Source organism: Trachemys scripta, chromosome 2 (assembly GCF_013100865.1).
Source record: "Trachemys scripta elegans isolate TJP31775 chromosome 2, CAS_Tse_1.0, whole genome shotgun sequence".
In the NCBI taxonomy this organism is placed as follows: domain Eukaryota; kingdom Metazoa; phylum Chordata; order Testudines; family Emydidae; genus Trachemys; species Trachemys scripta.
Window position 1 is genome coordinate 134357583 of NC_048299.1, and position 24876 is coordinate 134382458.

The 24876-nt window shown below is 38.0% G+C and overlaps 1 protein-coding gene across 4 annotated transcripts in view; it reads right to left on the reverse strand.

Annotated features, from left to right (window-relative positions):
* The window catches only part of CDH18 (cadherin 18), a 904559-nt gene that overhangs the window by 19624 nt on the left and 860059 nt on the right, over positions 1 to 24876 (reverse strand). For 3 of the 4 annotated variants that reach the window (XM_034761577.1, XM_034761578.1, XM_034761579.1), the window contains 2 exons: positions 20796 to 20917; positions 8752 to 8869 (listed from right to left, as the gene is read on the reverse strand). In XM_034761577.1, the coding sequence (XP_034617468.1) occupies positions 8752 to 8869; positions 20796 to 20917 (240 nt within the window). Of the gene's footprint in view, positions 1 to 5044; positions 5103 to 8751; positions 8870 to 20795; positions 20918 to 24876 lie in introns of those variants that run through there. The other variant, XM_034761580.1, reaches the window with a different exon arrangement.

Genomic DNA, 24876 nt, shown 5'->3' on the forward strand with positions numbered 1-24876 from the left:
TAAAGGCGGCATAAGAGATGACATGGCCTCTGATGAAGGCTTTAAAGGCTTCCCAAAGTGTGGCAGCTGATGAAGCAGAGGGGCATTTGTATTAAAAAAATTCTAACTCCTGCTGAATACAGTTAACAAATGATGTATCAAACAGCAGAGATGTGTTTAATCTCCACATTTTAGTTGGGGGGTACATACCATGGGGACCTAAAAGACATGGTCAGATACAGTAATAGTATCAGTGCCACAATCTGTGATAGAATTGGTCAAGTTTTGTGAAAGTAAGAAATAGTCCAGTCTTACATGTGTTGAATGAGCTGCAGGAAACAAAACAAAACAAAAAAACACTCAAAACCTATAGGCTCTGGCTGTAGGAATACCCAATCTCCACACATTTTGTCATCCTAAGTCAGCCATGCATGTTTTTTATATGGAAATGGAGAACATTTATCAAGGATTGGATCTAGAATTTTATTAAAATCTCCAGCTATAATAATACTATGGTGGCCCCATGGCATTTATACTCATAACACATTTATGAAAAAAATTGGGATCATCCAGGTTTGGCCTGTAGAGATTACAAAAAATGATTATAAAACTGCCAATTTCCATCTTAAGGACAGTAAATCCACCCTCATTGTCAGACCCAGTGATCAAAATATTAACATTCAACTTTTTATGTATTAGTATAGCAACACCCTTCGCTTTAGAATTAAAGCAACTAGAAACTGAGAGACCTACCCAATCTCTCTTCAGTTTATAAACTTCAAGTTCTGTCAGACGCATCTCCTGGAGCATAGCAATGTCAACGTTCTCTTTTTTCAGTACTGAATTACTTTTTTTTCTTTCAATGGGGTTATTAAATCCCTTTATATTCCAGGAGATGCTTTAAATTATTAGAGCCATCATTGTCAAAATGTAGTGGATAAAATATAAAGTGGTTTTGTGAATAAATAAGAAATTGTAAATGTTCCTAAGTAGCATACAGTTCTTTCAAATCTTAGCAGCAAAAGCTATATAATCTAGGCATAGGGTGTCAATTCACAGTACATATTCTACAGGAGTGGGAAGGAAATTCCCAGCATGGAAGGGTGATGAGAAGGAAGCAGAAAGAGGAATTAAATAAGCAAATAAACAAAATTAAACAAAAAGATATGGGGGAGAAAAATACACATAAGTACCATACAATCCAAAAGAAGAATTTGTTTAAACGGTCCAAAAATACATACTTGACAACCAGCGGAAGTGGTCGGATCAGGTGAAATTTTGAGATTCTCTCAACCCCTGGGGCCCAAACATTACAACTATAGTAATTGTCTGCTAGCAACAGAATCTAGACACATTAGTCAATAGGAAAGCACCATCTAATAAATCTATTATAAAAATATATATAATTACTGATCAAATTATTGATTTTACATTGATACTCTTTTTGGACGAGTTAAGGCAACAGGAAGTAAATTGAAGCTAACCTTTCAACTCTTCAGCTCCAATGAGAGAGAAAAAGGGAAAAGAAAAGAAACTAACATATCAATATCTATGAGTACACATCAACCTCTTTAGAGGGGCCATATCAGATCTCCAAGAGCCAACTGTTTTGCTTGCTTAAAAGCTGCACTCATTGCAACCACATCACAGGTATAATTTTGAAAGAGCTGTATTTTAATTGCTGTTTCTCCCCATACAGCTCCTTTTTCCCCCCCTGGATTTCTGCAGTATAAGTTCCTTAGTCGTAAACTTCAGGAACTGCACAATCAATAGTCTAGGCTTTTTTCCTGGAGCTAGCTAAGGAGCAAGAGCTCATTGTGCCCATTCTATGCCAAAACCAGAAGATCCAACAACTCAGTTAGCAGTTTAAGGACAAATTCAGAGGGTTTGCCTTTCTCTAGTCCTTTTGGAAAAAACACAATCCTCATGTAACATCATTGTGAGTGGCTTTCTAGATCAATTAGCTTGGTCTTAACAGTCTTGATATCATGACAGTTCTTCATAACCTGTAATTTGTTCTCTTCGAAATAATTTTCCACTTCAGAAATTCTGTGTTGTGCTTCACCCATCTGTCTGGATTGAGCTTGTAGCACACTCTGAATCTCACTCATGGTGGTCTGTAGGGTGGAAACTGTAAATTTAATTTCAACAGTATCTGTGACCCAGTTGTGCTGCCTCAGGCTGAGGCATGTTTCTGTTTGTAGAAGTGGGGAGGCAGATCTCTTCAGTTTTTTTCCCCCTGTGTTTTTGGATTCAGAGAGGAAGATGCAGAACTAAAGGGCGTCTTGGGGGCTTCCGTAGTTGGAAGCAATATTTCTCTGGGTTGGATGGTGAGTTTTAGGAGACGATATTTGGAGATTCCCCACTGGCTGCTGTAGAGCTCAAGCAACCTGCATCCATCTCAGTCACAGTCCCCTCTGGTGTCCAAGCTTTCAATTTCTGAGTCTTAATTTGTTTACGTAGGATTATATTCTTAGGCATTTCCATTTCATTTCTTCACTGATAACACTGGGAAAAACATTTCTTTCTGGTTAGTTTCAAAAGTACTGTCACGGGGCTGGTCTGCCGCTTCACAGCTCTGAGGAGTGTTTAGCTGGATGAGTTCTCTCCCGCTCACCATGGGAAAACTCCTGATATCTGATACATTCCTTCTCTAAACTCTCTGCATGGCTCATAAGTTACCATCCCTTCTGCCCCCTTTTGCACTTGCAGCAGATTTCCTCTTTATTTATGTTTTTCAGTTGTGTGATAATATCTGAGCAAGACAGTATATTCCCTGTTGATGCCCCTCGTGCTCTGGGGCTCAGTCTTACAGTTATCACCATTAGTGCTAATGCTGTTCTCCTTTCCCAGATATCTTTACATTTTCTCCCTTCCTGCTAATTCAGAAAAAAATATGTTCTTTAAAGGTCCAGATATCATGAAATATGCAGCGAGTATTTGTAATAGTTCTATAAGTTGTGCTAGCTTTTGGGTTTTCCATCCAGCTCTGCCGTAAAGTAGTGATTTCTTCCTGTGCTATTCTACTAAAAATAACATCTATTTCTCTTGCACCAATTCACTAAGGCTTGGTCTACACTACCCCCCCCAATTCGAACTAAGGTACGCAACTTCAGCTACGTGAATAACGTAGCTGAAGTCGAAGTACCTTAGTTCGAACTTACCTTGGTCCACACGCGGCAGGCAGGCTCCCCCGTCGACTCCGCGGTACTCCTCTCGCCGAGCTGGAGTACCGCAGTCGACGGCAAGCACTTCCGGGTTCGACTTATCGCGTCCAGACTAGACGCGATAAGTCGAACCCAGAACTTCGATTTCCAGCCGTCGAACTAGCTGGTAAGTGTAGCCAAGGCCTTAGTATTACTGCTACCAGAGCAGTAAAAATGTGTGTGTGTGTTTGTGTGTTACATCTTCTAGTAACATTAATGTGTGCTCTTACAGAATTAATTTTGAAAATTCAGGTAGATTTCTATATCTGGGAGAAAACAAAGCTGCTTGATATCAGCAACACCAGCATGAGGAGGTGCCCCTGGAACCTTTTCTTTCCTTTGCCTGGTATGTGCTGATCCCAGCCTTGATCCCAGCATTACGTGACTTTGCAGTCTACTCAACATTGGACGACAAGTGAGCACAATCCCTGGAATAATGATACAGATATAAGCTCAGTAATCATCAGAACAACATTAAATTATTATTGGAAAAGGATGGCCCAGTGGATAGAGCTTTAGCCTGGAACTTGAGAACCCAGTTCTGTTAGGCCCAGAATTTTAAAGATACTTAGGCATTTGTTCACTTAGTGTTACAATGCCTAACTGACTTAGGAGCCTAAGTCTTATCTTAAAAAGTTACTTCGGAAGTTAGGATCCTATGGGTATGTCTACACTGCACAACCCCTCCCCCTCCCCAAGACACTGAGCTTCAGAGCCCAGGTCAATTGACTTGGGCTCAAGGGGCTCGGATTTCAGGGCTAAAAATAGCAGTGCAGACTCAGTCTGGAGGCTGGGCTCTGAGACTCACCCCCTTTACAGGGTTTCAGAGTCCAGGCTCCAGCCCAAGCCCAAATGTCTACACTGTAATTTTCAGTCCCGCAGCCCAAGCCCCAGGAGCCTGAGTCAGATGACCCAGGCCAGCTGAAGCTGTGCCAGAAATCTATTATAGTGTAGACTTGCATTAAGACTCATTGAAAGTCAATGGGACTTCGGCCCCTAAATCACTGAGGCGTTGCAACACAGAGTGGAGCAACACATAAATAACTTGGTGTCTCTGTGCCTCAGTTCCTCCTTTCTAAAATGGGAATAAATGATATTTCCCTACCTCACAGAGGTCTGGTAAGGGCAAATACATTACAAATTGTGAGGTGCTCAGGTAGTACGGTAATGGGGGCCACCTAAGCATTATTTATCTGGAGGCAGCTCCTCTCCTGTGTTGCTGTTAAAATATCTTGTTGAAGAAACAATAGCAAACAAGCTGTAGCTATAGAAAAGGCATGTAACTTTCCCCCCACACATAACTCAAAAATGGCTCACTGGAAAATCTTCAAACTTGTCTTCAATATTGATCCTCAATGATAATTAGTGCATGAGACTATCTTTACCTTGTTGGAGTTGAACATTTTCTGGATGTTAAGCCCAATTTCAGACTTTCAGAAGTCACCAGTCTCAGTGGGTTAAAGCTTGGGAAATTTACAAATTATATTGGCACAGATGGCTGAACATGTACATTCTGTGATACAAATAATTACATTGCAGGGGATTTACCACAGTCATTGGGGCAACCAGTAGGATTTGTAAATCTTGTGAGAGAAAAAGTTGTGTTTCAAAGAGCTTGAAAATCTTAAAAGTTCCCTGAAACCTGAGTGAAGTTCCCTCTAGAGGTTACAGTCTCTCCCAAGTGTCTCAAGGGCAGTATAACTTCTGCTTGCAGGTTACAGCATGAACCAAAATAGAGAGGAAGTGATCTATCAATCTAATCCTCTCTCTCTCTGTGTATATATACACACATACACACACACACGTAGAGACAGACAGACAGACTCTGTATGCATGTGTGTGGCTATGTCCATACCAACCTATATATCTGTACAGAAGTCTTGGGCTTTCACCACAGCTTGAAGTAGACAGAGCTGACTGAAAAACATTCACAAACATTTTCATTGAAATCTTTCCTCCCCCTCCCCACAAAAATGTCAAGCATTCTGCAAACTGGTTGAGAAACTGTGTGAGCTTTTTGCAAAGAAAAAAATGTTTTGAAAATTTAAATTTTGTCAACCAGCTCTGCATTCTGAAGAGGTTCATCTCCCCTCCTTTTGACTCCCTGACAGTGTGGTCCTGCAGCAAAGACTTCCTTGGGTGTCTCTAACTGTGAAAACTCCTGTAAGGGGCCTTCCCCAGCAGGAAAAGACTCGAGGAACAGTTTATATAGAATGCATTCATGCTGCTGTCTTCTCTGCTGCTGTCTTTGGGGAACAGGGCATGTCCTTCTTATCACTGACCCCTTTCCCTTCCCAGGCACAGATCCTGAAATCCATAAAGGAATTGAGGCACAGAGAAATTAGGGTATCTGACTGACCACCTTCCATATAGGTTGGGAAGATCCATATGAAAGGTTCTCTTTATGCTAGAATTCATGAGGAAAGGATAAGGTTAAAAAAATATAAAAGGAATTAAGCATGCTAATCAACAACACATTAGTGGGAAAAGAGACCATTTGGGCGGGCACAGAATTCATAATAAAGAGCAGATTCACACTGGCAGATTAAACAAGCAGATTTTGAACTGGGTGAACAGGCAACTGTATTGCAAAAAAATGATAGTAACTATGCTAGACTAAGTAATAACTGCCAAGTTAAGACATTACTGATAAATTAAAAAACAAACAAAATACTAACCAGAATATTTTTTCAAATAGATTCCATAATGCCCAGTGCTAGCAACATTATACAGAACAAAGTGGGAAGACTAAAGAAGACTAGAGCAGCTCAGAATTTTTTTTCCCCCACAGAAAATTTTGACTTTTTGGCAAAAGTTTATAAACCAAAAATTTTCACCAGAAAACTTTCAGATGAAACCCAAATGTTTTGACTCAGAAATGCCACTGCACAGCTTCATGGGAGTTGTAACTCATGTGCTCCCCCTTCTCCATCAGCCAGGCTCCCAGGCTGGACTATATCTACCATGATGTACTTTTGTCTCCTCTCTTGCTGAGCCCGCGTATGAAGAACAGGAGTCCCTGGTTGTGTGAATTTTGAGTCATGCACTCTGGTTGGGGACCCTGAAGGTATAGAGTAGAATGTGGGCATGAAGGAACCAAACTACAAGTCCCATGAGGCACCACAATAGGTCTTCCAAATTGAATACTTTCTGTTTTCTACTGAAAAACACAATGTTTTTGGGGGGGGGGGGGGAGTGCAGGGGGTAATTCAATTTTTTGGACAAAAAGTCAAACTTTTCCTCAGAAAGTAGTATATTTTGCAAAAAGAAAAAAAAGGAAAAAGAAAAAAATCATTTTCTTGAAAACCTAGTTTTCAATCAAAAAACATTTGCAGCAGAAAACTTTCAAATAGCCCTATACAGGACCAACTCCCAAATAATTGAAAAGGCATTTTTCATTGATCTTGCTTTCTAGAATTGCAGGAATAAATGATTAACTAAAAATTTATGTGATTTTCTTCAGTGTAGCAATATTTTGTTTTTCTTTGTTGTATTTGTGTGTACATACTGTATAATTTTGCTGGTGGTAGTATTCTCTGATCCCTCTGGGTCTGATTCTGATATCCTTGTTCACACTGAATAGTACTTATTTCATGAGGACACTCAATCAACTTCAATGAATCTACTTGAGAAGTATGATATTACTCAACATAAGCAGGAATATCAGCACCTGGCTCCCCTTCTAGATTTAGGAATCCAAACCCAACTCCACTTTTAAATTTCAAGACCTCCTCCTTATCTCTGTGCCAAAATCCTGGCTCAAAACACCCAGAGTTTTGAAAGCAGAGATTAAAATCCAGGGTGGGCTAAAGCACCACTGCATAGCTTCAGTTTTAAATCAGTGTAGTCCCACTGATGTCAAATGGTGTAAAATGGAATTAATGCAGTAGTTTATTGGGCCTTAAATCCAGAGCTGAATTTTGCAGAATTGATTTTCCTCAAGCTTGTTCTCAGCCCAACACTGATATTTTTTTGTAAGCTAAACAATCCCCAAATATTCAGTCATTATAAATGTATCCAGTCCTAAAACAAAACCCATTTATTAAATTGTTCTGATCTTTCTTTTGCGCATGCATAGCTTAGAAATGATTTTGTTTGAAAAGTTCAAAGTTGTCATGTGCATGGGGTGTGTCTTCAGCCAAGTCTGAAAAAAATGGTTTAGAAATACCAAAGTTTCAAGTGTTTGAAAACTGCATATTACACATACACTGTATATGTTTTCCACTGACATTTCAGGGCTAGATTTTGCCTAACAGCACAGCTCTGAAGAAGGGGTGCTATATAAATTGCACAAACCAAGGAGGCATTGTGCTTCATGGACAGCCTTTGGAGGCACAATTTCCCCCTCTACTTTTCCCTGCTCTAGAGGGGTAGTCATTTGCTGTTGTCCTATACCAAAAGCGAATTATGACACACCATATATCAGCTGTAGTTGGCGGTGGTGGAGCACAATGGAGTACAATGCTCCACTCCAGGTGTCCATATTTCACATTCATATGCTCCAAGGGGTATAGTAGGCCAGCAGCAATCGCTTACTCCAGTTCAACTGCACCCAAAGTCTGGATAGCTTGCACATGGAAGTAAGGGAAATTCTTACTCTCCCTCACATCCGTATGTGTGAATATGTAGTCCAAGTCACATTATGGCCCTTAATCCTTAGAACATTGATATTTTGCTGGTGGCCAGATAAGTGTATGGTTTAGAGCACACAATTTGTTCAAATGCTCCAAAGGTTTAATAATATATCAAGATCCAGAGATCTAAATATATCCATTGAAGAATATGCAAATATCTAAAGCTCCGTGCATTGAAATGAGTGCAGCTGTGATCCCAAACGTGAAAACATTCAAACACTTGGTGAATTTATTTGAATCTCCCTTCAACGTTCAAAATATAAAGGCACACAAGTATACTCTGCATTCATTTCAGAGGTAGATCTCCCATCCCTGAATACAATGCTCCATCATGATCTGAACAGAATGAAAGCTCCAAGTTGGCAAAGGGCTAGAGTGCACCATTTAGTCACAGCTCTGTAGCAGAATAGTGCAGTCATATAATTCCCAGGGCAGTGCCGGAGGCCCTCCTTTGGTATACAGACCTCTAGGACTGAGAGGGAGTTCATTTTCCTTCAGTACTTGGTTTCTCTTGTAAGAATGCTAGCCATAGTGACAATTCATACTGGTGTAGTGGTGGTGGCTTTATCATAATCAACTAGGAAGTGCACTGAGACTGCAAACGCTTTTCTCAAACTCATATTTAAAAAAAAAACATGAGTGGATTAAAAGACTATAAAGCGTACATGCTGGTTATAAAATAGAACAGAATATAAAAATGGAATAGCATTTTCTAAAAGACTATTTTTGAAACATAGTACTGGTTATTCATAGTTCACAATGCAATGTGTACAAATATGGTGTCCTTGGAATCAGCCAGTAGAACATTGATAGATTATAGTTTTCACCTCCTGAGAAGAATTGTGCAGAAACAGAGCACAATTGCTTTGTTCAATGAGACATCCCAGACAAAACAGAGTCCCACTTCTTATAGATTAATGTCTTTGATTTACCTTCATTGTCCCTTAGGGTAAAGTTGGGATTCAAAGAAAGGCCTTCATCAAGAGAATAATGGAATCTTGGCCCATTTGCAGAGTTATCTTTGTCAGTGGCACTGATAGTCTGAATGACCTGAAATAAAAATGTAATAGTAAATGTGTTGAAATTTCAACTTGACCCAAATATTACCTGACCTCAGCACAATCTTTAAGCTTAACTTATTTTAATTTTCTACTTGGCTGCAGCCAAATTCAACCCATGAAACTACTGGCCCATTAGCTTTATTTCTCTCAAATGAAATATTTTAGGACTCAGACTGTGGAGCAAGCTAAAAGCATCCATACTTTACAATATTTTAATATGGGTCAGGACCTTGCTACAAAGATTTTCCTTATCATCAAGACTGCATACTGGGGATTTCCAGAATTACAGTTTTCCATAAACACCTGTTTTCTGAGAGACCAGACACTGATTAGACAAATGTCTCCAATATATAGCATCCTCTGTGTGTTGTCCCTGCTAATAAAATGCAAAAGCACTTGACACTTTTTCCACTCTAACAATGCTTAGGGAAAACAATTGTTAAATCAGAGTGACAGACACTCAACACCAGCACTCTGTTTAAATCCCCTTTTAGGACTCAGTACCAAACTGTAAGAGAGCAGAAGATGAAGAGCAGCATCCATAACCCATTTTAGTTTGGCTTACCCCAGAGTAAAATGAGACACCATGATTAGGAGAGCCAGGTTTGAAGGATAAGATTCCTACAACCCAAATCCCTACTGATTTTTCAAACTGAATTCAAACCAAAACGTTACTAGGCTTTTGCAATGTTTGACTGAATATTTTTCACCTTTCACTTTCATTTTCTTGGTGGGACTGGAAATTCAAGTGCCAAAATAGTGTAAAAGAAAGACTATTCTTAGAGTATTTCTGGATAAGACTGAATAAATTGCTGCACAGAAATGACAGAAATCAGGGAGGGAAATACATTTTCTCATGAGATTTCCTGCTTAGTTTTGTAGACTGATAAGTGTCCAACTGTTTGTAGACTCATCCACACTGAACTTTTAGGGCTGTTAGGGGTGCTGTCTGTATTAAAAGCTGAAGTACACAGGCATGTCTCAATGTCCACTTATACAGGAGTGGCAAAGCAAAACAAAGAAATTATATTTTTAAAGCTAATATAATACACCAGTTATTTTATAATCAGTGAAGTCTGAGCCTGAAGCAGATAAGAAGGCAAACAATATTTTCTGATTATTATATTTTATTAGGAGCTGGGGGGAAGATTTGATTTTTTAAAGGGAGCCACAATAAATTATTTGCCAGATTGTAAGCAATCAAGGCAATTATTTGCCAGATTGTAAGCAATCAAATTACATCTCAGATCATCTATAATCTTGAAGTCTGCAGTAAGCTAAGCAGTCTCATACTATACAGCCCTTGTTAAAACTTTGGGGAGCAGCTAATTGCTCTACATTACATTTTGAAAAGATGGTAAACCCCAAGAGGCATACCTGTAATTGAAATGGCCTTGCGTAATGAAAGGAGGATAGAAAAGCCTCATCTGATCAGCCTAAATTCAGATATTTAGTTTTTAATGTTTAGAGATACTTGGGGAATATTTTCAATATCAAGTAGGTCAGTTTTTTGGGACTACTGAATTTCTTTTGGCATATTTTTCTTTAGTTGCTAGTTAAAATTTAGATTTAAGGCCTTAGAAAACAAAAGTGTGTTTCATTAAGTAATAGTTCCAAAAACTTGGTTGTTTATTAGCAAAGATACTTTATTTTGTCATAGATTGTACACTTTCCTTTGACAAGCTATGTTATTACTAATAGAATAATCTTAGGGCTCAATCCTGCTGCCTTTACTCATATAGGTAGCTCTATGTGACTACACTCAGTATGGAGGACTGGACCAAATTTTTCCCTCAAATGCATGTGCCTTCCATTGAAATGCATCCCTGAGTAAGTAGCCTTTGGTTGCAATTTGAAGACCTCATCCTGAAGGAGCAGGTATATGCCATGGAAAGCCAGCATTTCTGTTTAGTCGAGATAAAATCAGTGTTCTTCAGGCTTTTATTTGACAGTTATACATTCTTACAATAATAGAGGACTTTTAGAGATACAAAGGGGTGGAAAATAAAGAACTTTTGAGTCACCACTCCACTATTAGAAATAAATGATCTTTAACAATACTGAAATACATCCATTTTTGTTCCATTTTTTCATGAAAAAACATACTGTGGTTTATGCAAGGAAAATCTTACTATCCAAATGTGTAAAAATGTACCTATATCATTTATCTAACATTTCAGGCCAATGATTTTACAGGATCTTGTTTCAGATGCATGCCACAATTTTTCAATACACTACCTCAAGGCCGCAGTGGCACAGAAGTATTGGTACGGTGTCTTTAGCAACACTTTAAATCTCAAGAAAATACCCTAGCTATATTCTCCTATTTTTGCATGTGAAAATCCACATTTTCTCTACTTTAAGCCATATAACAGAGAGTCTATAGTCAATTTAAAACAGACAATGTGGAAACACTTTTTCCATGTATGAAGTGTGTACATTGGGGCTGGTTGAAATTTTTTGTTCAAATTGTGTTTCAACAGAATAATGGATTTTTGACCAAACAAATTTTCTTCATGAAACATGCCTGCATTCCACAGAAAATATTGAGTTTCAGTAAGAAAAATAAACCAGAACAATTTTTGTTTTCTGACATTTTTCAGTTTTCATTTTTTTGATAAAATTTACCTTTCCAACAAGCTATAGAATATATATGTATCAGGAATATTAAACAAGATGATTTCACTACTGTTCTCCCAGCCAGATGAAGGCAGCTCTCTCGCTGTGCTCTGCATGCTAACGGAAATTCCCTTTTCATTAGTAAATATTATATAAAATATGCAGAATACATTTAAGGCATTTATGCAGTTCTCTGAATCTGAAATTTTGCTCAATTACCAGATAGTTTCAACGCGTTGCAGGGCATCTGATCTTTTAGCAATTTATGTTTGCTGAATTCTAGGCTTCCAAATGTATATGGTGAGAAGTCACAGAAAATTCATGGAGAATTAGCATCATAGAGCCATAAAATTTAAGGCCACAGGTGATCACCAGGCCATCTAGGTTTTTTGCTCATAAATTGGGAAAAATATGAGCAGCACCTTAAGATCTAAATTAAGATCTAACCATTTTATAATCAAAAGGCTTTTTAAATCTTATCACTTGCACTTTACCAGGGCTGACTAAAGTAAACACACAGAAGGCCAGACAGTCAATTGATGTAAATTGGCATCGCTCCATCGAAGTGACAGAAGACTTGCTCCGACTAACTTTTCAGGGAAAAGATGACCAGAAAGGAGGAAGAAGAAGAAGACAGTATTTTTTAATACCAGAATACCACCTAATTGAATAAAGTAATTCAGCAAGCTCTAAGTTCTTTGTCAATGATTAAGTAGATTTGTATCCATCAGGTTATACCTATGACACCAGGTGCACCTTGCCAGTGAATAGTGTTGGTTTCATTTGGATGTTAGAACTCACAGCACCCGGTGAGGTGGTAGCCAGAGGCAACACAACAGTCACTAACTATGTGAATAAGCTAGAAATTATAGTACAACACCATCACAAAATCCAACTGATCATCATGAAAAAAATACATAGAAAAAATTTCTTGTTCAAACTATTCAGTAAGATACTATGATGATGAGTAAAACTTGGAGAAATTTTGCTGGAGCCATATTACAATGGAATGCTTCATGATATTGGGTCGATATTTTGTTGTAGAAGAATACTGGGCAGGAGGGAGGGGAAGGTGCAACAATGTCAAAATGTCCTATTTCAATATTTGGGAATGAAATATTTTTGCTTCATTTGTATCATATTTTAGGATGTTATATATTGTATAGTACAAAATTAAAAAAAAAACCTCAAAATTTACGCAAAACATTTAAAAAAATTCCTTCGTGGTGAATTTTGAAATAATTGTTTCCCTTTCCTATTTGTAATGAAGCCAAATCTTTTGGAAAATGGAATTTCTGTCCTTCTCTAGTGAGAAATGAAGTATAAATATATGGATGGAGGGATTTCTCACGTATATGAGCCTTGTTCTTTCTGCTAGACATTTAATCAGCTTCTCAAACTTTACCACACATTTCAGATACAAGTATTGCTATCATTTATCGGATCTGGATAATATCCATAATTGGAGTCTGAATAGTTCCAGAATACAAGGACCTTCAACTCTGAATACCACCCAGATCTACATTATATTCTACTTTCCCCTCCTTAATAAATAGCATGCTTGAAATAGCTTTTGATTTGTTTAATAAGAAATACACCATAGAAGAGGATTTTATTTTACAGATGGAAACACGTATGAATAAAAGTCTTTCTGTCTGATGGTCAAATTCTATCCTGGCATAACCTGGCACAACTCTAATTGACTTCAAGGGGAATTGCACTTGCTTATGATGGATTTGAATTTGGTCCTGTGTCTCAAGCAATATTAATTGTGCATCAGTCAGCAGTTCCTGTGGGATACAGAATGTATCTCCTAAGCAGGGTGAATGCCAGACTAGGAAAGTCATGAGCAGAATGTTCAAATGGTTTTCTCCTCACAAGTGTTTTGAGAGGGAGATCCTTTTGGGGTTCATTGAAATAATTCCTTTCTAACGTTAGGTTTTATTGAATTAAAAACAAAATAAATTGTGCTCTTGGGAAGGGAGGGAGAAGCAGAGGGAAAGACTGTGAAAATCAGTGTTGATGTTATTTCCCTCACCTCAAACTTATCCCCAAACCTTTACCTAAAAATGCCCAGTAAAAAATTCCCACAGGTTTATGGAATTCAAAACAAAATAAATCCAGTATGTTAAATCTGCTTTATTCTGCTTAACTGGACACTGGAGGATTATCACTTTGTAAGGAAAACCTTAGACAGCTTAGGGCTGCTGTTGGGCTACCTGCACTCTCATCCTAGCTGCTCAGGCAGGAGGAATGGCTGGGCCAAAAAGGTATGGCCTGGGGAATCCCTGACTGCTGGTACGGCCTCTTAGGACTCTGGGCAACTAGCGTAAAATAAAGCAGCTCTTAGGATGTCATTGTGTCCCCCCGCTTGAATTGTAGAACTCCTCTGCAGCTGAGAATCTGCCCTACTATGTGATTGACTTTATAAGTAGAACTGGTTAGAAATTCTCTGGTGGAACAGTTTTCCATTGGAGAATGCAGATTTCTCAACATTGAAATATTTTGAGAAGGTTTGATTTCAACAAAGGTCAAACAGAACCCAGCAAGGGATCTGATGGAATCCTGACAGCCAGACAGGTTTCTGTCAGACACTTGCCTGGTTTCCTGCCAGCTTACCCACCCAACTCTTCCAAAGTCTGCCAGAAAGGCTGAAGGGAAGACAGGTGCCTGAAAGCGCTTGCTTCAAGCTCTAAGGTTCCCAACTCTGCTGCGGCTCTCAGGGCTTCCAGGATCTTGGCTCCCTATCAGCCCACCCAGCAGAATTTCATGTCAAAATTATTGATTTCCCTAAATGATTTTTTTTTAATTCTGTTTTGTGGAGAAAATTGATTTTGGGAGGGGTCAGAATTTATTTTTGTGGGAGGTACTGATTTTGTGGGAGGCAAATCTATTCATTCTGCTATGAGAAGAAAGAAGTGATTGCGTGTGGAGATGAGTACATGGTGCACAGTGGAGAAGAAAACTAGGGATGAGGCCTAGTTGTATTGTGGTGGGGTGTTTTTCTTAGAAAAGCCAGTCACATCTTATTTTCCCTTCCTAGGCATAGACTGGAGATTTTGCTTCATCTGTAGTGTCCTCAAGGGGAAGGGAGTTAGACAGAGGGAAAGGATGAGAGAAAGAGATGTAGAAATTAGCGATAAGCATGGTAATTGTATGTAAATGTTAATGTGGAAATCATGCATATTTAATGTAAATTAGTAATCATTCTTTTTGATGGGCCAATGTAGGAAAGTCTGTTCGACCAACCATCTTGTATTGATGTCAATCTTGATTCTTTAGTTCTTCCCTTAATTTATTTTTTCCTTTGCTATTTCACTTGTAGCATCAAGCAGTGGGTCTGTGAGTTTAAATCTGTCTCGAAAGATATCTCTAGGGCAAAGTGCTTCAATTGTTTCTTTAAATTGCTCATTTTGTGCTACATTGAAGCCAGTGTTAGCACAAAAGAAGTTATAAGTTATCAAGTCCAAGTCTTTGCCTTTCAGTTGCTTTTCTGGCATAATCACCAACTGAATATACAGATTATTCTTTGTCATTTCCTGAAAGTTGAAGAAAAACAAAGAGTTTTCCTGAATTACATTGATATTGAAAAGCTGCTGAAAGACTGTGAACAAGGGTTTTAATTATCGCGACTTTCAAACAGAAGATAACAGCATAGACAATGCCTCACTTCCAGGATCATTACAACAGTAGATGTTCTGCTTTTCCACTTCAAAAGACAAAGTATCATTCAGTGGCACATTTGATCTTAAAGAATCTTTACATTTTATTTAGAATTACCTATTTTCATTACTTCAGTTCACTGAGGTTTTTTTTTTTCAACTTCAGACATATTTAATCAGCGACTACTGCAACAATGTTTATAATCACTAAATATTTATCAACCATTTGCGGTATTGATCAGCAGCTTTCATATGTACTGCAACTAGAATGAGAAACAACCCCTTAGTCAATTCAGTACTGTGAAGCCTGAAAAACTAATAATCATTTTATCAAGTGCCTTGCCTCCTTCCAAGAGTTTCCAGATTCTAGCAAACCAAGCAGTTCTAACAGTTCGCAGTACTATCAATGACTCTATCAGTTATTCAGTCCCAGTTCTTATATTCTTTATTCATGTAAATATTTCAGATTAACTTACATCCAATGGAGTCCAACAACAACAACAACAACTGATTAAAACATAAATAAAATACTCACAAAAAGCTGGGATAATGGGGGAGGAAGGTTGGACCCAAAACCCATGTGGGTTTTTTTCACAAACCTGCAAAATAACTCATCAGGAAGGCTGCAGTGTAGTTGTAGATGAGTCAGTCCCAGGATATTAAAGAGACAAGGTGGGTGAGGTAATATCTTGTATTGAACCAACTCCTGATGATGATCAGTTGGATTTTGTGATGGTGTTGTACTATAATTTCTAGCTTATTCACATAGTTAGTGACTGTTGTGTTGCCTCTGGCTACCACCTCACCGGGTGCTGTGAGTTCTAACATCCAAATGAAACCAACACTATTCATTGGCAAGGTGCACCTGGTGTCATAGGTATAACCTGATGAGATACAAATCTACTTAATCAAAGAGAGGCAAGCTTTTGAGTCACACAGCTCTCTTCTTCAGGTCTGGGAAAGGTACTCTGAGCATCACAGCCAAATGCATGATGGAGCAAATGGATTAGCATAAGTAGTTAGCATCTGCCTTGAATGGTTCCTTAGAATATATGCTAACTATGTACGCTAAACAATCTGCTCCACCTTACACTTAACTGTGATGCTTAGAGTACCTTTCCCAGAGCTGAAGAAAATCTTTCTGTGCCTCAAAAGCTTCTCTCTTTCACCAATAGATGTTGGTCCAATAAAAGATATTACCTCACCCACCTTTTCTCTCATCAGGAAGTGACATTTAAAAAGCAAGTTTTAGTGATATATACATTCATACATTGCTGTTATACATCTGATTTGTTACATAAATTATGTTTTTCTTTAGATGGAACTTTTAAACTGAAGTTCTTAAGATTTTCAAAAATGAAAATATATGAAACCCAAGAAATGCTGAGCAATATTTTGCTATTGTAATTATTAGTACAGAACCTAAACTCAGGGCTTGTCTACACTACTGCTTAAGTTGATGTAACTTTTGTCATTCGGGGATTTGAAAAAACCACCCACTTGAGTGACGTACGTTACATTGACTTAAAGTGCTGTGTTATGTTGGGGGGAGACACCTTCCCACCAACATAGCTTCTGCCTCTCAACATAGCGCAACTTTGCCAATGTAGTGCGGTGGTGAAGATAAGTCCTTAGTGTTTACATTTTAGTCCTCTGCTTTCAGAAACAGGATTCTTCCAGTTATAGTCCTTCCTACATCCAGGATTCAATCAAGTTTTAATTCCCCAAACCAAGCTATTTTACTAAAGAGGGGATAGCCCCTTACAACTGGAATGTCTTCTGTGAACTAGTCCATAAGGCCACTATCCTCTTTTCTTGCAAATCCCTCCTCTAATTCTATTTTTGCTGTGACCCCTAAAGTAAATTTTCTATTGTGTTGACTATTTGTGGAGCTCAAGGAAAATGTAAAGATCTAAGTCTGTATTACAATAAAGAAAAATCTTTTTCTCTCTTAATTTGATTTTGACTCACAACAGTGTAAAGCGAAGCAATATTTTGGAGTTGCTTGACAATTTATTTGCCCTGTGATTAGCTGAAGTGAATGCCTTTTTTTTTTTGTGAAATGTAAAATTGGGTGTTTGAATCTATTTGTTTTTTATAATCAAGTAATAGAATTAAATTCCAGCTTTTATGTTTCCTTTGTTTCCTAACTCAAAAAGTGTTGCATCCAACATGGGGGAATCGTTATTAGACCTTGTCTTAACAGATAAAGAGGAACTGATTACAGAACTAAAAATTAATGGTAACTTAGGTATAAATGATCATGATTTGATCACATTTATAATGTGCAAGCAAATAAAGTCCAGACCTGTAATGTATATACTTAGTGCTTTAATTGGGCTAGTTTCACAAAGCTATAAAAAATTATGAACCAAATCAGCTGGGGGGAAGAATGTAATCAGAAGACTGTGAATGATAATTGACAGTCTTTTAAGAACACTTTACAAGATGCACCAGAATTGAGGGCAGCTCTTATATATATTGTATAAACGGAAGACAAGGAAGTTGATAATAATGACAATAAATCAGAAGTAAGGAAGTATAGAAAATTGATAAGGGAAGGAAAGAGACGCTAGGGGAAATCTATGTCCAACAGACTTAGGGACACTAAAAAGGAGTCTAAGTATACTAGGAACAAAAAAAAAATTGACAGTGGTATTGGTCTGTTACTAGATGAAAACAGTAGAATTATCAATAATAATGCAGAGAAGGCAGAAGTGTTCAATAAATATTGTGGATCATATTTGGGGAACAAACAGATGATATAGTCTCATCATATGGTGATGATAACACTCTTTCCATTCCACTAGTATTTCAGGAGGATGTTAAACAGAAGCTACTTAAGTTAGACATTTTGAAATCAGCAGATACAGATAAATTGCATCCAGGAGTTTTAAAAGAGCTGTCTGAGGAGCTCACTGGACTCTTGAAGTTGAAGTCTTGGAGCACTGGGGAAGTTCCAGAAGACCGGAAGAAAGCTAATGTGCCAATTTATAAAAATTGAAAAGGAGATAACCCAGGTAACTATAGGTCTCTCAGCATGACATCTGTCCCAGGCAAGATAATGTAACAGCTGATATGGGACTCAAATGATAAAGAATTAAAGCAGTCTAATGTAATTAATGCAAATCAACAAAGTTTTATGGAAAACAGATCCTGTCAAACTAATTTATCTTTTTTGATGAGATTACATGTTTGGTTGATAAAGGTAATAGTGTTGATGAATATACTTAGACTTCTGGAAGGTGTTTGAGTTTGTACTCAACAACATGTTCGTTAAAAAAAAAAACTAGAATGCCATAAAATTAACATGCCACACATTAAAAAGATTAAAAACTGGCTAACTAATAGGTCTCAAAATATAACTGAAATGAGGAATTGTCATCAAGCAGGTGTGTTTCCAGTGAGGTCCTCCAGGGATCAGATCTTGGTTCTACATTTAACATTTTTATCAATGACCGGAAATACAATATAAAATCATCACTGATAAAGTGGGCAGATGACACAAAAATGGGGGAGGGTAAATAATGAAGAAAACAGGTCACTGATTCAGCGCAATCGGGATCACTTGGTAAACTGGGCACAAGCAAACAACAGGAGTTTTAATGCAGCTAAATGTAAATGTATTAATCTAGGAAAAAGATACAAAACTGGGATTTTATGTCAAGCTGGGAGTACCTTAAACCAAATATGTGTAGAGTCTAAGAATCTAAGAATTGAGGTTGCTTGACGCAATGAGTTCCTTAATGGGACATCCTATTGGTCATTCTCACCAATTGTGGCTAAGTCACAAGAAATAAAAGCAATCAAATGTCTTTTAAATTATTCTGAACCACGATATCTATCTGAACCATCACACATTTTATCATAAGTAATGGTTAACTTATAATGTTACCCTCATCTTTCCTCCCCTCTTTCTTAATATTTGTCAAACTCAGTTGTTGCATCTTGTCTTCAATTACACGGTAAGCTCTTTGAGGAAGGGCCAATGACTACTTATGTGTTTTTTGTACAGTATAATGGTAACTTGATTTTCACTAGCGTCTTGGTGCACTTCCACATGACAAATAATTAATAATAAAATGTGTGCAATACAGTTTTCCTAGTTAAAAAAAACAACATTAGTAACAAGCACGCTGTTCCATCCTTTCATATTAAACTAGTGTATTATAAAGTCCTTCCCAGAGGTACTACTCCTGGATGTTAGATTGTAGTGTAGCAAGGGTCATGGCATCATTCACACCAGGGAACAATAGCTCCAATGAGAAATATAATCCCAGTACACATCAGCAACAGATGTCAGTGTGGTCAGACATATTTGATCATTTAATAAATAACTTGCTCATAACTTTTCATATACAGAACTTCCTTTTGAGAGTTCATCAACGGGAATAATTTGCTGATTTAAAAACATACAGCAAACAAAGAAAACATTTCAGAGTTTGCCCTGTGCCATGTTATAACTCATTAAAATATACCTTGTCTTTAATTTACATCATTTAAAAATAAAAGCATTGCACTAGATAATATCTAGAAGTCAGAAAAGAAAGTCACATTATTTAGGATAATTTCACATTTTTTTTGTCTCCATTTAGTTTTGTTCAATTCTTCTGTCCCTCAAGTTGTACGTTATTTGCTGTGGATATTTCTTACATTGTAGATATGAATACCCTTACCCTTTCCTCAGTGCACACATGAATTTTCATGTTTTTGACGTGAAACCCATTACTGCTCAAAAAATGGACCCTTTAAGAAAAAATTTGAGTACCCTTGTATTTTGAGTATTTTTCATTTTGTTACAGATAACACTTTATCTCTAATAGCTGCTCAATATCTGCCTCAGATTGTATTGTAATCCATGGTGAAAAGCAATTACACCCTAACATCAATTTTAAGGCTGTCAAGCAAACTAGTGCATAGCCAGAAGGAAGTGGTGGCGAATAGTGCAGAATACTCAAAGAGAGTGAAAGATGTGAAAATATGGTAAAGCCTAGGCATTGATGGAGCATACCAGCAATGGAAGTAGCAGTAGAAAGAAAAAAAAAATGTCAGCCTCCTTTGTATTATGAATGGCTGATGCCATTTCACAGGGACACCCATGCAGGGTTCATCCTGTTTGTAATCCTCACACAAATTGCTCTTTAGGACAACAAAATGTGCAAAGAAACACTATGGTAGCCATGTTGTATCTACCATTGTACAGAGCACCATGAAGGAATCTTGTACTGAGTGACAACTGCGGTGGGAGGGACACTGAATTTGCTTTGTACCATTGTTGTTGATGATGATGATGACTATAAACAAGATCATGGGTTTCCAATATATATTCATTTAACAGATGTGATTATGATTTTGACTATCTTGACTGAACACAGACATTTGATTTTTAACACTAACATGACAAAAATATTTAAAAAAAATCCCCAAAACACATTTCCCTCCACCTATCACATTCAAAAGTCTGATCAAATACAAAGTATACAAAATATAATGGCATTCATTTTTTTTGCCTATAAAAATGCGATGCTCAAGTACTCATTGAATCAAAATTCTTTTGCAAGCAACATTAACAGAAATAAAACTGTTCTTTTGCCATACATTAGAGGAAAGAGAACCACGAGACTGATGGGTTACCTGCCCGGGCTTTGCATTCTCACAGACAACTACATCATATTCTCTGGCAAGCTCTGGAGGGTTGTCGTTGACATCCAGGATTCTAATATAAACTGGAACATGGCTTAGCAGGCCAGGGTTGTCTGTAATACACACAAAAATGGATTCAGTCATTTGACAGTTTTAATACACACTCTAAAGCCTCAGTTTAAACAAAATATCTTAAAATCATGGTTTGTCGGAGGCTCCAGCTACTACAATAGAACTTTCAGTAAAGCTAATTTTATAAAGATCCTATTTGCTGAGTCTCATTAACATTTTGAAAAATGAAAAAATGAATAGACAGGCACAGCATGAATACTAAATCACTATTTTGTCATATCAAGAAAATTACAAGTTACTCAGGAACTGAAGTGGGAGAAAGTTGTCAGAGTTTATTGGATGGTGTCACACTGTATGCCAAGAAATGATCAATTGGCTTCACAATTAACCTGGAAGTGTCACTGCAGTGTTGAAGAAATCTAAAATTAAATATAGTACTTTTGTTTTCCTCCATCCCTCAAAGATTTCAGGGTATGAAAATAAAATACAGAAGTGATAAGAGAAGAAAAAACAAGCAAACATATTTAAACCATTTTGTCAAACTGGGCTCCAGATTCCGTGCAAGATATTACACAGCTGCAAATTATATAAATATAATAAAGTCAGCCTTGATGCTGTTTCATTGAAGTCAATGGGAGTTTTGCAATTGGCTTTAAAGGTGCAGGATCAATCACATAAACAATAATAAAATAAATAACAATAAAGGTGTAAATTGTTTAGGTTAAAAAAAAAAACCCAGAGTTTATTCTACCAGATTAGGTTTGTCTCTCATTTCTAAAAAAATCAAAACAAAAAGTACAATAAACAAACTTGTTTCAATTAACAGTTTTACATGACGGAATGGGAAGGAAATGCATGTTTCCTTGATCTGTACACATATTCTCTCATTTTCATTACCTTACATTGGCTTTTTATATTTCATTGTATAAATTTTATGTGAAGAACCTTTTATAATTAGCATTCTTCATTATAATACCCTCAACTCCTGTAACAATATTTCTTCCAAAAAAAAATTCAATATGCATCTCAGAACAGAAGAAAAAAAATCTTTCCTAACTGGTTAAAAATGTAGACCCTTTGCTGAAAATTGTGGACTTAATTTTTATATCCTCCACTGGAACCTAACTAGCAGTAAAAGATATCTGGATCCACGATTTCAGGCACTGCATAGATGTAAGTTGCTTGTAACTGCCACAGAGAACTAGGTCTCTGTGTGTGTGTGTGTGTGGGGGTGGGTGTGGGTGGGTGTGGGTGTGGGTGTGTGAGAGAGAGAGATTGTAATATTAATCTAGTCTCTAACCTGGATATCTTTGCTTTAATTAGCCCATATCACATACCTCTATCAAAAAGGTTATTGATGTGATGGCTTAGACTCATTACAACTTTGCTGACTGCTGCTCAGAATTCTTCCATCTTATTGATTAGATGAGACAGCTTTCTAGTCCAAAAAAATCTCTCTAAGGCTATTGCTACATTTGAGCGGGGAGGTCCGATTCCTAGCTCGTGTAGACATACCCATGTGTAGTGAGGTAGCACTATTTTTAGGGAGCTAGCTTGCAAAGCTAGCAGAGGTCCATGCGAATCACACTTCTCAGCTAAAATGTAGAGGTAACTTGTATCACCAAATAACTTCCTGGTGAGATAATATATCAGAATGCTGACATTCTAGTGTATTTTAATAAGGTGAGATCTTCAGTCTTTTCTAGTTATAGGTGGACTTTGGGATAAAGGTTATGATCTACAGGGCCCCTTATCAGTCTCCGCTCTCTTGCATGCACACACAAATGCATACAAAATATGTGTTTCAAATTATACTATATTTCCCCCATTCAACAGTTCGTAACAAGTTAAATAGGAGAAACAGGGGGAAATTAAAATAATGATAAGAAGTATCACTCATAGGGATGGAAGACCTGATCGGGATAGCATAAGAACATCTACTCATTTAAAATGAGTTTAAATGCTCAAGTCCTAAGTTAACAAACCCAGGGTCTGCTAACTTGAGTTCTACTAATCCTGGGCTTACATTGGAATATAGGCATATGCTGGAGACCATTAGATTTGAAAAAAACAATGGATGTTCCCTGAATGATGAGATCGCTAAGTGAACTCTCTGGGAGTTTAGGAGAAATCTCAAGGATTTGAGATGTAACAGATACTCTAAAAGTCTAATATCTCCTGAAATGACACTGAACAGTCCTTCTCTGGCTGAGCTAACCACTTAACAGCCATGCCGTCAGGTGAAAACTGTTGGGGTGAGGGTGTAACATCCTTCCGTGTTGCTGGGTGAGTAAGCCTGGAAGAGGAGGCAGAGCCTAGAGGCTGAAAGGAGAGATTGTGAAAATCCAAGAACCAGCACTGTCTTGACCAAGCTGGAGTTTTAAGAATGATCTTGTCATGGTCTTGCTTCAACTTGACAATCACATGTGGGATGAGCAGAACAGGGAAAATATGTATGTGAGACTCTGTTCCTACTACAGAGGAAAGGTGCTGGTTAATGAGCCTGGACTGTAACCCACTTAGGGTACGTCTGTACTTACCTCCGGGTTCGGCGGTAGGGTGACCAGACAGCAAATGTGAAAAATTGGGACAGAGGGTGGAGGGTAATAGGAGCTTATATAAGAAAAAGACCCAAAAATCGGGACTGTCCCTATAAAATCGGGACATCTGGTCACCCTATTCGGTGGTAAGCAATCAATCTTCTGGGATCGATTTATCGCGTCTGGTCTAGACGCGATAAATCGATCCCGGAAGTGCTCGCCGTCGACGCCGGTACTCCTCCTCCGCGAGAGGAGTACGCGGAGTCAACGGGGGAGCCTGCCTGCCACGTGTGGACCTGCGGTAAGTACTTTGTAGTTCGAACTAAGGTACTTCGACTTCAGATACGTTATTCACATAGCTGAAGTTGCATATCTTAGTTTGAACTGGGGGGTTAGTGTGGACCAGCCCTTAGGAACATAACTGACTGCATTTCTTGTTGTCTTTTGTTGCAAATAGATCAACTGATGGAATACCCAGGCATGAAAGATGATTGTGAGCACACTGTTCTTCAGGGACCACTGATGATTTTGAGAAAATCTCCTGCTGAGATGATTGGCCAACTGGTTCTGGGCACTCAGTAAGTATGCAGCAAAGGGAGTAATTCCCTTCTTGATGCAAAACTACAGTTTCATCTCTTCTTGACAAATCTGATCAGACTTCACCCCTCTTTGTCTGTTTAGGTAGCATGCTTGTATTGTCCGTCAATATCTAATAATTCTAATAATTCAAGGCAGAATGGGAATAGAAACCCTCAAAGTCTTTCATAGGAACACAATAACGTTTGTCTGTGCACTTAGCTATACGGACTAAGGATACTGGCATACTCCATAAAGTCTTTGCTGGTTCTAGAAGAGTCTCATTGATAGTGAAGGCTACTGTCCCAGAGGCAGTAGCCTGGAGAATGTAAGCATTCTCTTGTACAAGCTAATCTTGCATGATAAAGCACCAGCCATTTTTCTCAGAAGTTCCTGATGAAATAAACTAATCTGGAACAAGAGAAGAAGAGTCCGTGATCACTGCATTCTCAGGTGAGGCGAAAGAAAGGTTAACAGGAGAAGATGTATGCTCCTGATGTAAAATTGGTTCCCAGGCAATGGTTCCTCTTGCAGTACTGGCTGCTGTCGGGGAACAGCATCTTTTCATAGTCCAAACTAAATTGCTTTGTCATATGCTTTGACAACCTTCCCCTGACTGGGCCAGTGATTGAGACCTAAGGGAATAGGAAGTACATCAGGGATTCCCAAATGATCATGGAGGGAGAGTATACGGCAAAGGGGCACAGTAAGAACAGGGCCACCATGATCTGTCCCTTCTGAATGATATCTCCTGCTCTTGGGGCAAATGCTGCTGGAACAGTCTTGAAGATTTGCTAGACCAACTGCATGTAGGAGGGGATAACAAAGTTTTGGAGGACTCTGATCAGACTACAAGGGGTCATCTAAATATTCAATAGGTATCA